Here is a 16,066-nt window from a genome sequence, read left to right on the forward strand (position 1 = left end):
TTTTTTTTTTTTTTTTTTTTTTTTTTTTTTTTTTTTTTTTTTTTTTTTTTTTTTTTTTTTTTTTTTTTTTTTTTTTTTTTTTTTTTTTTTTTAATTTGCCGATCCATGTGGATTATTTGATGCTCTGGCATGAAATGTTAGATTAACATTTACCCTGAATTGGGTAATCACCTGGGAAAAAACCTCTAAAGAAACAGGATATAGATCTAAATCCCTCTTAAAGATTAGGAATAAGGCAAAAATGTAGCAGAGCAAATGTAGACTCCAAGTATCCTCCACTGAAAAGCCACTAAAAAGCAGGCAGTATCTGTTTTCCCTCCTGATTTGGGGAGTTCATGGTTGTGGGCTCCGTGAACATGGGGTGTGAGACCCTGGTCCCCAAGGGTCAGTCTTAAATTCTCCTCAACCAGAGTGTAGTTTGTAGCAGACTTGAAATTATTAGTTGATTATTACAAGATGAGTGTATTTAGAAAAATAAAATGCTGTTCCATCTCATTTTGTATCAATCTCTTTATAAAAAGCCTTCTTGCACGTGTATCTGTGGCTTTGTTTTTCCTAATAAAAGAGACTGAGTGGAAAGGATACCCCAAGTGACATGTGAGTAACAAAATTCACGGTTTTTTTGCTCACCTTCTGACAAAGGCAAATGCATTTCCTGCCATTTTTATAGTTCTGGTGAACTGAAAACAGAAACAGAGGTGGGGGATGAAGAAAAGTCCTTTTGTATTACAATTAAAATGCTGAATTCAACTGTTTTCTTGGAAAGCTAATGTGAGCTCTGTGCGGGGTCAAAGACAGGTCCACACCAGTGTTCTAATATCTCTTTATTTTTCTCCACTTTGTGTCTGTGCCCAAATTGAAACCAGTGAGATTTAGACACTCCTCTGAGGCTGGGAGCTGGGCTGAGGAAATGAAGAAATAGGAAATTGAAGTTATAACTTCTCAAGGCTATTCAACCAAGAAGAGTAGGGGAAATAGGGGAAAAGTGGCCTGGAGACCAGGCAAAATGTTGGGGTGTATGCAGAGAGATGGGCAGTCACCGAGGCCTGGTCCACAGAAATTTGGCTGCTGCTGTCTCAGCTTGACCTAAGGGCCTGTCAGGCATCCCCATGCCAATAATTCCCATCGTGTGAGACTTCCTTGAATCTTGAATAGGTTTTATGTCTTCGTGGTGGCCTGGAAAGTGGATGTTACTGCTCATAAGTGCTGTGCCAGCTCGCTGGAACCTGCTCTCTCCCCTCTCTGTACTTTGCTGCTGAAGAGTTTGCACAGTTGAGGTCTTTCTTTTTGTGTGTGTGCTAAATCTGTACTGTTAATCTCTTTGGTAGATTTGAGAAAGAAAAGGACAAGTTTAAAAATGCTCTTCTGACTCCAGATTCCAGTTTCCTGTTGATACAGCTGTGTGGTTTCTACTGGATGGCTCTGTAAACAGATGGTTTAACCCTTCAATTCTTGCAGTTGTGTTGCTTCAGCATCACTAGTTCCTCTCCTTAAAGAAAATTTCCCCTCCTGCCTCTGTCCAGACGATACTTTTTTTACTCCTCCTTCTTTTTGCACATCCCCAGACACTTCACATCCTCTGTGGTTTAAGACTTTACTCAAAAAGAACAGGATTTCCTTGTGTCTTTGGTGAAAAACTTATCTCCTTTACAACCCCCACTTTCTTGTGTTGTGTTTGTGTAGGGTAAAGTAATTACACCTTTTAAGTTTAATTCACAGTAATTAAAATCCAACCATTAAACTCCCTGGCAAGAGCATCAGCAGAAAACCAATGTACCAGATTTCTCCACACTAAATTTTTAGTGCATGAAATGGGAACTCAGCTTGGGATAAATTACATGCCAGGGTGTTTCAGCCCTCCATATCATAACAAAATCTTCATCTGAGTCTGTTTTCATTCTGCTTTAATTGATGGCATTGGTGGCATCATACCCATGGATGAGGACCTGGCTGCATCTGGCTGTGCCATCCTGAGTGAAACCTCTCTGCTATTGAAGCTACAAGTACATCCACCCTGAGGAATATGCTGACTGTCAGATCATTGTTCCTCTTATGTGAACAAAATATGAGAAACCTTTTTTTTTTTTTTGCTAAAATAGATGGGTTCGAGGTGCTCAGCTGTGGTGATCCACCATATTTGAACTCCTCTCACAGAGGACTCAGACACACCTGAAAGTCATATTCAGAAAAATTCATATGCTACAAGCTGAATACCGATTTTTCTATGGGTGAGTGGGTAGAAATCTTTTCTTCCCAGGCATATCTCCAGCAAAGCCCTGCATGTATAACCCTTTAAGCAGCTCTGGTTTTCCTACCTCTCCCTGTCCATACTGATATCTTGGTAGGGGAACTCTCTTGGGATCTTCCTTGCCCTTATTCCCTGGTTTCCATTTCTTTGATGGCAGCTGCATGTTCCTCCATGGTCTGGGCAGCTCACAGACTTCAGGGTTTGTTTTTTGTAGCAAAAGAGGTGTTGCCATCGCTGTTCTGCAGATATAGGCTAAAAGCTGAGTTCAAACAGCAAAGTCATGCCCTAGTGTTCCAATATAGGGTTTACCTTCTCTCCCTTTATCTGTCTCAAAGTTAGGCATTTTATCTGGAGTTATGGAGTCTCCTGTGTGGTCAGTGCAGTGATCCTCTCAGCTGGCAGCAGAGAGGGGCCCAGAGCGTGCACCCAGCAGCTGTGAGTGCAGCTCGTTGCTCGGAGAAGCTGAGAAGAGTGGGGTTTTTTTTGCATCATTTCACCAGTGCCAAAGATTCCACTGATCTACTACTGAGTGTCTCACAAAGGTAGCAAAGGCTTATAACCAAACCTGCAATCTTCTACAGCACTACACAGTGAGCTGGGGATTTGCTCCAGGAAATTTTTGGAACCAATGTCCATAAACATTTGACTGCCAGAGGTTTTATTTGTTGACTAGCTCAAATTAATTTGAGTGTGCAAATCATCTTTCATTAGCACAAATATTCTATTAAGGCATTGCTATTTTAGTGATGCTGCTCTGCCTGTTATTTATCGTTCGGAGTGACTATGAGAAGTGAACAAGATGCATCCATGGGCAATAACAGTGTGGCTATTTGGTCTACATTAGAAAAGGAACTTCTGTTAAGGAACTGCTGTTAAAAACAAGCTGCTTACATTGGCTCCTTTAAGCAGTGTTATCTGTAACTATGTCTTATTAGATGGGCACCTCCAGGTCCCAGTCAAAACTGATTTACTCTCCTCCTCTCTCCATCTATGTCTATGCAGTGACAAGCTGAAAGAGTTGGGGTTGTTCAACCTGGAAAAGGGCTGGAGGTCTCATGATGACCTTCCAGTACTTATAAAAGCAGCTTATAAAAAGGAAGAACAGTGACTTTTTACATGGGCAGATAGTGATAGGACAAGGGGGAACAGTTTTAAATCAGAAGAGGAGAGGTTTAGGTCAGATATTAGGAAGAAATCTTTTACTGTGAGGTGTGCATTGACACAGGTTGCCCAGAGCAACTCGGGATGTCCCATCCCTGGAAGTGCTCAAGGCTAGGCTGAATGGGGCTCTGAGTGACCTGGTCTAGTGGATTCTTGCCTTTACTAGGGGAAAGCTGGTCTGATATCCTCTTAGTTATGTAAGAACTGAGTAGTTTCTAAATTCACCTTTAAAGGGATGAATTGACCCTCAAATAGCTTTGTGCCCTCCTGATAGACTTGTCTTGAAAGCAGAATTTTCTTTTCCTCAAGAAATGAAAGGTTTGTTTGTGTTTGGGCCTGTAGCTTACGTGAAGTTAATGACAGCATTAAGAAAATTAATAACATGTAAAAACAGTTCATGGTTTTACATATATTATTAGATGCCCTCTTTGGAATTGCAGTGCTGGTGCTGATTTGTAGCATGATCACCAGATGGGTTTAAATCTCTTATGGAGAACTTTTCACACCTGACTATCACCAAGGCTGAGTTGGGGAGCTGGGTAAGAATAGCACCAGATCTCAGTTTCCCAGATATCAAAGAAAAAAGGATGCTTCTTTACAAGAGTCTCTTTTTTGGTAGACTACAAATTACTTGTGCAGGCTTGTCACTTCTAACAGTTCATACAAAAATCAGGAGTGTCCTGGATCTGGTACATCTGGTGATAAGTACATTGAATATCCTCAATTTGCAGTCTCCTCCTCTCTGCTTACAAAACCTGTACTCTGATCTACCTCAGTGTCTCAACTATCATCTAGAAAAGTTAACAAATTACAGATTTGTTTACTGTTCTTTTCCATTCTCATAGCCTTAGGCCAGTGATGGTCTCCAATATCATTTTTGCAAAGGGTCGTTGTGTACATGGTTTGGCAAGCAATGTCGCTGCTCCACATGTTGAGCTAGTAAATTTCTTCAGATAGGTTGGGCTTGTTCCAGGGATTTAGGCAGATAAGCTCAGCAAAGCTTGGGAAAAGGAGGCCTCTGGCTAATCACCACTCTCCTGCTAAATGATCTCACCAAAAAATTGGCAAGGTTGCTTGTGCTGATCTCAGTTTAACTTCTAATATGAGCTTACAGCAATTCATCATTTCTCTAGCTTAGCTTACGGGTCACCGTGTTTCTGGCTTGTTGCCTACCTGGTGTGGATGGGCACAGATTCCCTTTCAAACAGGTTCTGTACATTTGAACTCATGCAGAACTTGCAGTTACATTCTATTGAATTTAATGGTTTCGTTTAAAAGTCTTTAGTCTATTTCTTCATGTCTCTGTGTTCTTGTTTTTTGGATTTTGCTTTCTAAGTCAGAAGAAAAATGCTCAGAAGTGTGTGTTTAGCATTCAGCAGCTTGCTTTCTCTTTTTAGACATGTATCACTGCTACAAAGGACTTCAGATTTCCTTTTTAAGAACCTTTTGGACACATTCTAAAGTACAGGGAGAGAATCTTCGGGGGGATTTTGAAAGGGAGTTGTTTGACACTGGTAACCTGTGATATGGCTATAAGCTTGATACCAGCTTTAGGAAGAAAACAGATTAGGAAGATAATGTCTCTCCAGGGGATTCAATAACTCAGTTCCTTGAGGATGTGATTTAAAGCAGCATCTGCTCTGTGCTGAGTAGAATTTTATACTTTCCTTCAAGAGCACCCAAGATTTGTAGATGCTCATGGTTGAAAGGAATGACAAAAGTTAGAGGGTCCACAAAAGTTCACAAATTTTTATTAGTAAATTACACACTTGGCCTGGAAATGGGTATAAGTAAGTCTCTGTTCTCCCAGTGTAAACACATGGCAGTGGGTTTTGGATAAATGGTGAAAGGGAAGGGTGAGAGAGAGAGAGACATGGATTAAAGAGGGTGAGAGAGAGAGAAAGGAAGAGAGAGATCAGTTCCGCTGATCCAGCTAATGGAGTGTCCAGGGTTCTGGGGGGAACACATGCCTGTGCTTCACGGGAGTATCATCTTATAGATAAGTTTTCCCTACCCTGGAGAAAAGTTTCTCACTTTCTATGCAAATTAGTTATCATGCACAGTCTGTTCTTCTAGACCTTTATGGTAATGGGTCAGAGGGTTTTGGGGGTCTTTGACAGTCTTGATTTCCCAGACAGTCTGTGCCCACTTCTGGATCAGATGCCTACGGAGTTTGATGAGGAAACAGGTATAAGGTGTTCAGTTCCTTTTTCCTCTTTATGATAACATGGGCACTCCAGTTATCTCATGTTCATGGTTCATCCCTCACCCTGCCTTTACCATGTAATACACTTTAACTCACAGAGAGGTTTTGTGGTTTGTCTTCTGACTATGTGAGTTTTCAGAGATTTCTAGATGTCTGGTGCTTGTTCAGAACATCAGCTCAGTTTGTTGCTGTCTGGGTGTCTCCTATTGTCTTCAACTCCTTTTTCCCTTCCTTAATTTAAATACTAGACCATTTGGTCTTAGGAAGTTAATCTGTTCTTTCTCACTGTGGGTCATATCAGTTGAATTTTTCACACAACAGATGTGAAAGTATCACAAGCTGAGCTGAGCTATGGTGGACACCAAGGTTAAAGACCAGGTCCTTGCAAGCACAACACAGCAATGAAGTGGGTAGGGTTTGGCATTGCTGGTACTTAGAACTGCAATATTGCCATTATTCTCTCCTCCTGCTCGGTGTGTGATCCAATCTGATTATATCCCTCTCTCACTCTGGGTTTCAGTGCTTTCCTGATTTGTTATCTAGAAAGAGCCTCAGGCACTAGTCAGATTCTGGTTGAACCTTTGGATTCCATGATTCTATGAAGAAAAGCTGCTTCCCTCACAGAAGTGTGGCCAGACCATACCCAGATCAGGTGGCCAAGGGTGTGGCAGGTATTGATGTGGATGTCTTTGCTTCAAGTGTTCAAATGCTGCTGTTCTGATCCCTCTGTGCACTCAGAACTAATTTGCTTCAGATGCTGCAAGAAACAGTTGCCATGATTTTGCCTGGCGAAGGCTAAGATAACATATATCATTTCAAGCAGGATCATAATGTTCTGCAATCAGACTATGAATTATTGTCAGGTCCTCCTAAAGTATGCAGGAGTCTGGCATCTTCTGTTGGCCCTAAGGATATTGCTGACCTATATGTCTTCCAACTGCATTCTCTGTCTAACAGATCTCATAAAATACTATAAGCTACGGTTACCAAAATATGCCACACTTGGCACAAAAATATCCTTTCATGATGGGACTCTTTATCTGGAAATGCTGCTGTTTATTCAGACAAGTTGTAGGCTCCATCTGTTTTTTACTTAACCACGGGGATGTAGCAATGTGAAGACTGCTCATCTTTCATTGAGAGCCTTGAGGTGGCTTTGATATAATGATACAACGCTGTATTAAATGGCAGCTATGTTTTCTTGGATGAAGCCATGTGTGCCATGTGTTCCAAAGGGGCCATTAAAGTAGCAGTAGCAGCAGCTTCTCTTCTGTTATCTCAAAATCTTCCAGCTACAAAACCAGACTTCTGGGAGGATTCCTGTTATCAGATAAAATAATAATTAGCTGCCAAATAGCTTTTTTGGACATGATTAGGACCGGATAGAGGATGGATTAGAACAACAGAATTCTTTTGTCTGCATTAAATGCATCACTTCAAAAACAGACTAGTTTTTATTCCCTGAGCCAGAACTAGACTTTAGGTGGCACATTGCAGGACTGAACTGATGAGGACATCTTGTTGGTCATTTGGGTTTACAGGCATATTCTCTGTGTGGTTTTGGCAAGGTGTGCATTCACAGGCTGCCAGTAATGCTGGTTGTTTGTCTTAATGCAACAGAAAAGGACGGAGAATTCAGAGCCTCCTGGATGATCTGCCCCAGTGACACCCTTCTCTTCTAGAAAAGAAGTTGCCTTCCTGATGTTCAGACTAAACCTCCCCAACTCTATTTTTGTAGCTGCTGCCCATTGTATACCCTCTGTTACCACAGGGAAGAGTGGTCTTATAGCAGATCAGCTGTTGACCTCTTTGTCAGACTAACAGAGCCCAGCTCCCTCAGTGTCTTCTCCTTTTGGTCTCCAACCACCTTGGTTGCCATCCCCCTAGATACACCATTGACAGTGAGGATTCAAAAATGTAGTCCAGGAAATTATTTAATCTATTGATATCTCAGCAACACCAGATTCTTTTCCATATTCCATCCAAACAATTTAATCCTTGCAAAATGAGAGCAAATAACTAGCCCTTAGTATGGATTTTAAAAAGGAAGAAAATTTGATAGTTGGAAAGTAAAGTGATCAACTCAGAAAGGCAAAGCTGGGGGAAATAGCTGTGGAAACATGATATGGAGGAGGAATTGCTATTTAGAGGAAATAGAGTTGCATGACTATGTCAGTTCATCAGCACCTCTAGGGAAGAGTAGATATTAGGTCAAGCATACTGTTTCAGATTTCAGAATTCAAATGACAATGAAATTTAAAAATGAAAAATTGTTATAAGTCAAAGTTCTCTGCACTGGAACAGAAACAGAAAATCGTTGATACTTGAAAATGCAGATTGCTATTTTTATTAGAAAAAATCATGAAAACCAAGATAATTTTGAAAAATGCCATGAAATCTGTGCTATTTTTACTATGGGAAAAAACAAAACAAAACAAAACAACCAACCAACCTAACAAACAAATAAGTAGAACTTGATAATTTTTCTTTATTTTTTTTTCTTAGCTTTGAACAGAGTTTCCCCAAGAGGGTAAGAGGACAAAAAGCATCTTTCTTTTGCTTTCAAGGCCATGTTTGAAAAATAGGAGATAAGCAAATGCAGAACAAGACTATTTGCAAAACCTCTGCCAAAGCAGTCTGCTCTTGTCTGGTAACTTTTGTTACCCAGCTCATGGCTGATATGTCAGTATCTTGTACTGTACAGTTTTAGGATGGTTTGTAACTCTGTGACCTTGTATGGTCCCCATGCACTTTTCCTTTCCTAAAACTGGAGTCTGTCTGCTTGTCCCTTCTGAAGACTTTGCTCATTGTTCCTCCAGATGTTCCCTGTTACTTTTCAAACTGCAGTTCAAGCCCGTTTCATGGGAGGAGCTCATTAGATGCACAAACCGAACACTTGCAGCTCGAGACATTAAAATGTTCTTAGAGCACAAAACTGTTGTTTAATATCCCGATTTTTAGAGTCTGTGGTGAGAGCGTCAATTTGTTCATGATGCCCAAGCATTTTTAGACCACTCTATTCTAAGTGGTGCTTCTACTGGGACAGCACTTACAAAACATCAAGTTGCATTCTAACAGGGAAGTTTTTTCCCTCTGCACAGTCCATGGAAAAATATGAAGAAAATGTGAGGCCACACTGAGTTTGCCAGTATAAGCAATTTTTTGGCAAAGAGATGAATGTATGTAATTTTTACTCTGTAATTGTCTAAACTGAATTAGAAAAGACTACTCCAAACATCTGTCTACATTCTTCCCACAGATACATTTCCCAAAATAAAGTTATGGGAAGGTGATTGTTCATCGTTCATGGATCCACAGAAATATAATGGTTGACTCACTGTGGATATTTTATTTTGTTAGGCTATTGAATGTTTTGCTTCATGCAGAATGTTCCTTTCTGCTCAATCTACCAAACACAGCAAGAATAAATCCAGCTGGCACCTGACATCTTTAAAACTGTCTTATGTTTTCTGGATTCAGAGTCTGTTATTTCACAATCTGTTCTGGACATTTCATGGCTGGGATCAATTTTAATGAGGTATCTAGAACCTCATGAATGCTCTGGGAAAGCTGAGCCCTGAATAATCATATTTTCCAGTACGTGTCCTGCAGAATCTGATTTATATCTCTGTCCTGGTGCTAGCTCACTTGTCACTAGTATTAGCTTGTGACAGTTTATGAGCACTCATGGGGACTTAGGGATTTGTAGCAAGAGTTTAACAGTGAGGAAGTCCTGATGGTACCGTGATTACCACTGATCTCGCTGTAAGAACTGGCTCCCTGTTGACCCATCTGTTTTGGGTATAGTAACAATGCAAATATTCAGCAATATTCAGCACAGAAGTTTCAGCTGAGAAAAATCAAGAACAAACTTCTACCCTGAGGGCCTGATTTAAGCCCACTGATGTAAGCCAGGTCCTGATTTTCATTGCCAATGTGCCCATCTCTCTGACACGCACTATGAGTTTTTAACCTTTGTGAGTTCTGGAATGAAACTAAGCCATCTCTGTGCTTGCCCTGAAATGCAACTGAGGGATGAAAGAGTATGTGGCTTTCTTTAACAGATTTATAATATTCAATTTTGCCCTTTTGTTTTCTACTTTTTTATTGAGCTCCAGATGCTGTATTCTCCTAGGAATGTGCTGTGTCAGGTTAGTGTTTGCAACTCTGGAAATGTGCATGTCAGTCTACTAGGGTGCCTCATAAAATAATTTTGGATAATGGGAACATTTAGGATGTTGCCTCTACAGGCATTTCTGCTTGTGCTGTCTCGACAGTTCAGCCAGTAGGTGGAACCAGGGGAAAGTAGATGTGTTGTGTGTGCAAATGCTCAGCCCTTTCCCGGGAGATTCATCCCAAGGTGTCTGATCAAAATTGTGCTTTTGACTTAATTGTTCATGTTTAGGACAGTCAAACAGCAAAATATGGTGTTATTTCTAAAAAGTGACAGCTTGACACTGTCAGACCTTGGTGCACAAACTCCCCTCAGTTTGGGTCAGCCTGCAAATCAGCTGATTTCATCACATAGTAGTAAAGAGGATGTTTTAATAAAATTTCCTCACTGACCATTTTCACTTGTGAATATGTCAGGGATAGACAACAGGGGATAATCCAGATCACATCATATCCCTCCATCAGCGACATCTGGCATTTGCTCAAAAGGCAGCATCAGAAATGTAGGTTAAAAATATTCCTCTAATGTGTTTTACTGTGGGAAATTAAATGTACTCCACCCAATGGCATGTGCCCTGCAAAACACAGCCTGGGCAGCTCAGAGTGAATTAAAAGTCCATCTTTGAGATCAAATTACTGCCAAAGCGAAAGCAGTAGGAGGTGATAAAGTGCTAAGGTTTCTGGTACCATGGAACTATTTCCCCAGCTCTGTCAATAGCCAGAGGAATCGAATTTAAGTCACTGTCCTTTCTGAACTTCTTTCCATCAATAAACTGGAGGGAAAGAACATGGATATCTTCTCCTTACCTTAACCCAGTGGATTCTGATGAGAAAAGTACTTGAAAGAAAAAGGTTTTAAGAGTAAGATCTTGAAGCACTGAAACAGTGAAATCAATATACAAGTGTATTTTTAAACAACTGTAAAAGCTGGAAGAAAGAGAATATATTGTGATCTAAAAATCTAAACAAAGCATCTAGGGCTTTGCTGCTCTAAAGCAAAGGTGGAGACTCCTCATGCACTATGTAAAAGCGCTGCAATACATTTGCCTGGCTTGCAGTTTGGACTGTAATTTCGACACCATAGCTTGGTCTTTCCAGGTTTTGAAACAAAAATATGCTAAAAAATTGCAGTATTTTTCAACAAATTGAAAATATACTTTGCCAGTAGGTAGAATCTGTTGCTAAAATGCCACTATCCATTTAATAACTTTAAACTTGGATAATAAAACTCATGGCTATTAAAAATATTGTGTTTGTGGCTATGGGTGATTTTTTATTTTCTCCTTCTCTCCTTTTCAATGTGAATACAGAAATTAGTTGTAAATTGTTGCTAGCAATCTGCTCTGCAAATGTATAAAGAAAGTAATTTTGGAGCTTGCCAAGCATAAATCAGGAGTGACTTTAATAGGGAGTTATCAGGCATGGCAGGGTGAGAAAGGCTTCATCTTGTTTTAATGAGAATGGGCTTGTACCTCCAAAAGCAGCAAAATTAGAACTCATGAATAACCTGTGGTAGAATATTTTCTCCTTGGCATCCAAGACAATAAATCTGCAGTCTCTAAGATTGAAGAATAATTAAATAAAACAGGTTAATTACCAGTACTTGGAAAAATTAACTTCCTACCAGGCACATTCTTTTATCTTTCTGACATTTTAAAATAAACTCATCAAATCCCCACTACTGTGATTTTTTTTGTGTTAATTATCCCTTTTCTCCTATTTTGGATTTCTTACAAAACCACTGTTGTCCTATATGTTATATTGACCCTAAATACATGATTCCTTAAACCTTAAATTACATGAGTGGTTTTTTTTGTTTGTTTTTTGCTTGTTTGACATTTTCTTCTAGTTAAGGATGGCCATTGATGAAGGCCATCAGAGTGTGATTTCCTTTTGATGGCACTTGTGGAAAGCATTAGTCATGATGTCTTAACCAACGTACTTATTAATAAGAAAGTCTATATCCCAAAATGTTCTGGGACATTGATATAGTAGGGCTGAGTGACTTTTCCAGAGGTACTTAGGTATTCCAAGTGATGACAGCTGACCATGGAAAAGAGAAACCCTATAATTTTATAATTCTACAGAATTGTTTCTCCCACAGTAAAGTTCTGAGGGACTTAGGAGGCGAGAGGAAGAGGCCCTGGAAGCTCTTCAGGTTGTAAACTTGTTAAAGTGCCCAATGGACAAGAGTTTCCAAAGGTTTTGGCTGGGTGGTGATGGAGCCTAGGACATGCTGCTGCTTCCATCAGTCCATGCCTTACCTACTGAAAAACACAGGAGTCATAGTATTTTGATGCCTGTTCACACTGGTTATTTGAAGATGTTTATGTAGCCCACGCTGTGTCCTCACAAAACTTACTCAGCAATACCATTGGACACTTCAGCCAGCACATCCAAGAACTACAACAGGCAACCACTATGAGGACACTGGAAAGGCTTCCTTGGCCAGCTCAGGCTTCAGACCTAGAGGAAGGGCTATTAAATAGTTTACTCCAAAATTCCTCTCTATCAGAAGTCTCCAGATGTCCCCCAGCTATCCAGTCCTCTGCAAGAATTCAGCCCCAGTCCTTCACAAATTAACTAAACCCACAGGAGTAGCAGGGTTCCCCTTTGCTCTGTGTGCGCTGGTTCACAGGTGCTTTCATATCTACACAGGGTATAAGCTGTTTGCTTGCTTCTGTTGACAATAGAAACAAGGGATGGGGAAGGGATTTACTCACAGGGTTGGGCAGTGGCAATGGGCTTTCCAAATAGCCGTGTGACTTTTGTCTGTGCATCTGGACTTGATTATAAGCACTTTTTTTCATGATCAGTGACAAAAGCAAATAGGTTTATTGCTCTTGAGGAGGCCTCTCTTCTCAAGTGGTAGATTATTGCACCTACTCAAATCATTGTGAGTAGAATGAAAAATCCTACTATTAAAAGGCCAGGGCTTTTCATCAATCTGAATGTTTCCCTTTTAACAACCCTGGCAGCATCAATGAGCCTTAAAGTGGGAGTAAATTATATTGGTATGTTTTAGTTTAAACATTAGTTTAAAGGTGTTTTTAAGCCAACTTTCAGGCCAACTGTTTGTAAAGGAGGCCTTAATGGAATTGGGAATTATGCCCAGAGCAAACAGGTTGTCTGTTTGGCAGTGATTAGTAATGTGTTCACAATTTACTAAATATAGGGTAACCAAATACTAAGGCACTTAAATGCACCTTCAGATAAAGCAATAGCAGGTTTAGAAATGTATTTTATTAAAATCTGGGCCTGCTAACAAAGAAGCTGTAGAAGACAGTAAAGGGGCTTTGCAGAGATATCCTGGTGGATAGTTCACTGACTGTGAGATCACAATTTTTGGGGGTGACACAAAGTCTTGGGTTGAGGCATTTTCTTTGTGGAGAGTTGCTGGAAAGCCTTCTGTTTGAGACATCTGAAACTGTAAACAGGACAAAACACTGAGGATATATAGTACAGTACAAGGAAGCCAGCAATGGATGGAACTGTCTTAGCAGTTTTTAGAGCCTGACTTTCCTTCTCTGAACGTTTAGGATTACTCTTGTTCTTCGCAGCCCTCACACCTTGTCACTAGGGAGGGCTTCTAGGTCACAGGTACTGAAGCAGTGCCATGTTCTGGCTGCTGTTGTAAATAACCTTATTTGTTTCTATTCCTGCACTGTTGTGCCCTACTTGACCCCCACAAACAGCTCAGGTTTTCTGTGCAGGGATCTTCATGGAAAAATTGCATCTTTGCTTTGTCACTGGGTTGATTTTCACCCTTCCTGCACCACAAATGTGGCTGGTGCTGTTAAATGTCATCCAGAGTTTGCTCTGCTTGGACTGGAGAGTGCAGAAGGTAGTGAACCTCTACTTTCTGTATCCCAGTACTCCATGATCTCAATGATAGTGACCCCTGGATGTGTCTACTGAGGTTACATCACTGTGTTACACAAAGTCCCTTTTCTACCTTGATTTACCTCAATCAGATTTTTTATCTGATGATGAGATTTTTAATTAACTTGAAGGCCAGTTTGATTTTTTCTTTTTTTCTTTTTTTAATTATTTGCCAAGGAAATGGAGATCAGGAAATGGAAACTTGGCAGTAATGTCCTCCCTCTGAAAGTGTTCCTTCCTTTCTCACCATGGTGGCAAATATTTGTGCATGGCTAATAAGAGAAACACTAATGTTATGAAGCTTCACTCATCCAATTTCCATGTGCCACAGTGGCTCCATGTAGGATAAAAGCACATGCCGAAAGGAGGAGATGGAAAATCACTGCAGAAATATCCCAGTTCTTTGACTGTGTGAGCCAGGGCAACATCATGCGAACTACAGTGTGTGATGAGGAAGAGCTCATTGCTGGCAGACCTAACAGCCTCATGGCTCAGAGAGCATTTCTGCTGAATATAGTAGTCTGAACGCTGTGAAGGATGGGTAAGGATGCTTGTCAGAGTGCTTAGAGTACATACATTACTTTTTAGAAAAAAATTCTTAATATTTTTTTTTTTTTGTATGTGTTTTAGCCATAGTATAGCTTCATTGTTTAGGCCTAGGACTCTGTCAGGGAGCTGAACTGCAAGTGTGTTGTGTTATAGGGGTGGAGACGAGCAAAATATGTTTCAAACAGAGGCGAGTGAACCTGTGCAACATGACATTCACAGCCAGTTACACAGACTTTGGTTTCAGAGGGTGACTTTTGCTTTCTCGAATCTCATCTCTACTCAAGACAAAGGGCTAGGGCATCATAAGGCAGGAGTTGTTGTGGTATTAGGGGTATTGCAAGAAGAGAGAAAAATGGACAGGACATCCTCAGGAGGGGCCTGATGGAGTGGCTGAGTCAGTGGGTTTCCTATCATCCTCACAACACAGTGGTTCATGGCTGGATGTCTGTGAGGATGGTGGGTTGACAGGGCTGATCCCAGTCCCCTTTTGGATTTGTGGGATCCTGTGTTTTGGTTGCAAGACCCACAAAAATATGGATAAGTCTTAGGAATGTGAGGCCAAACAGGGGAAATGTGCTTTCACACTTCAACACAATGACCTTTATCTTGCTTGGTGACCTGAAGGGCAGTGACTGCTGTGTAAAAGAAGCTTACAAGTAGCCAAGAGGCTCTAGAGCCTTCTCTTAACCAGCAGTGACGACAACAACTATGGGGTGGCACAATCCTTTGCCAGAGCCAAGCACCACAGGAAAACAAAGACTGGACACATCTCACACCTTCTTCTCATGTATCAGAGGGGTTTTGGTACATTCCTACATGCTGAGATACCTCTGTTTGGAGGCAAAGGTCTAGAAAGAGCTGAGGGTCATCAAGGTGGTGCCGGGTTGTTTGGATGGTGGTCCCAGTCACAGAGCACTTGCCCTCAGTTGGGGCTTGAAGGGTTTACAAGAGAGTAGTGACCACCCCAATTCCGTGGCTCTTTGACATTCACTGTTTGGTTTCCTTGCAGTCCTATTTAGAGCTGAGAGGATTTTAACCGAGGACTGACCACTGCTTCTTTATTTGCAGGCCACTGCCCAGACCTCCATCTCCACCATGTCCCCTGCCATCCCGGCCACGACAGAGACCTACACACGCACCCAGTACTGCAAGTGGCCGTGCGAGTGCCCCAGGTCCCCTCCGCGGTGCTCCGTGGGCGTCAGCCTGGTCACGGACGGCTGTGACTGCTGCAAGACCTGTGCCAGGCAGCGTGGAGAGACCTGCACGGAGGCTGACACCTGCGATTTCCACAGGGGCTTGTACTGCGACTACAGCGGAGACAGACCTAGGTACGAAATAGGAGTATGTGCACGTAAGTGATGTACATATATTTTTGGCTTAGATATACGTTGGCAGCTCCCCTCAGTCCGAGCGGTGGGTGAGGTTTATCTCATTTAGATTACTGGCTGCACGCTCATCAGCTTCTCCATGCATCATCTTCCATTCCCTTGTGGCTGCCTTTGTTTTCAGGGCAGGTGGCTGGATGGGAAATGACATCTGAATTCTTGCTCTTTAAGTTGGCTGCAACCTAGAGCAAACTAGAGCAAAGACCAACCAGCATTTGGAGGTCTTTAGATGTGCAAGGAGATGATTCCATATTCCCTGCAACAGAAGGAGGTTCTGTAGTGGGTTAGGAATGAAGGAAGAGTAGGTGTTCAGCCAGATTTAAAGACAAGCAATGTAGGTGCCTACATGAAAACTACGACATTAAGGGGATGCTTCTGGCAAATTCCCTGGTGTGGATCCTTTGAAAGGATAGCACGCGGTATCCTGTCAAGAGGGTCAGGAATGATTCCTCTCCTATCAGA

General features: G+C 41.3%; 1 protein-coding gene across 3 annotated transcripts in view; it reads left to right on the forward strand.

Moving 5' to 3' along the window:
- The window catches only part of CCN4 (cellular communication network factor 4), a 35,183-nt gene that overhangs the window by 12,459 nt on the left and 6,658 nt on the right, over nt 1-16,066 (forward strand). The window contains exons 4-5 of one of the 3 annotated variants that reach the window (XM_027901384.1): nt 3,904-3,948; nt 15,288-15,570. In XM_027901384.1, coding sequence (XP_027757185.1) covers nt 3,904-3,948; nt 15,288-15,570 — 328 coding nt within the window. Of the gene's footprint in view, nt 1-917; nt 1,184-3,903; nt 3,949-15,287; nt 15,571-16,066 lie in introns of those variants that run through there. The other 2 variants (XM_027901383.1, XM_027901382.1) reach the window with 2 other exon arrangements.

This window comes from Empidonax traillii, unplaced genomic scaffold (genome assembly GCF_003031625.1).
Source record: "Empidonax traillii isolate 1590-97213 ecotype Southwest subspecies unplaced genomic scaffold, ASM303162v1 scaffold781:size518241, whole genome shotgun sequence".
Classification (NCBI taxonomy): domain Eukaryota; kingdom Metazoa; phylum Chordata; class Aves; order Passeriformes; family Tyrannidae; genus Empidonax; species Empidonax traillii.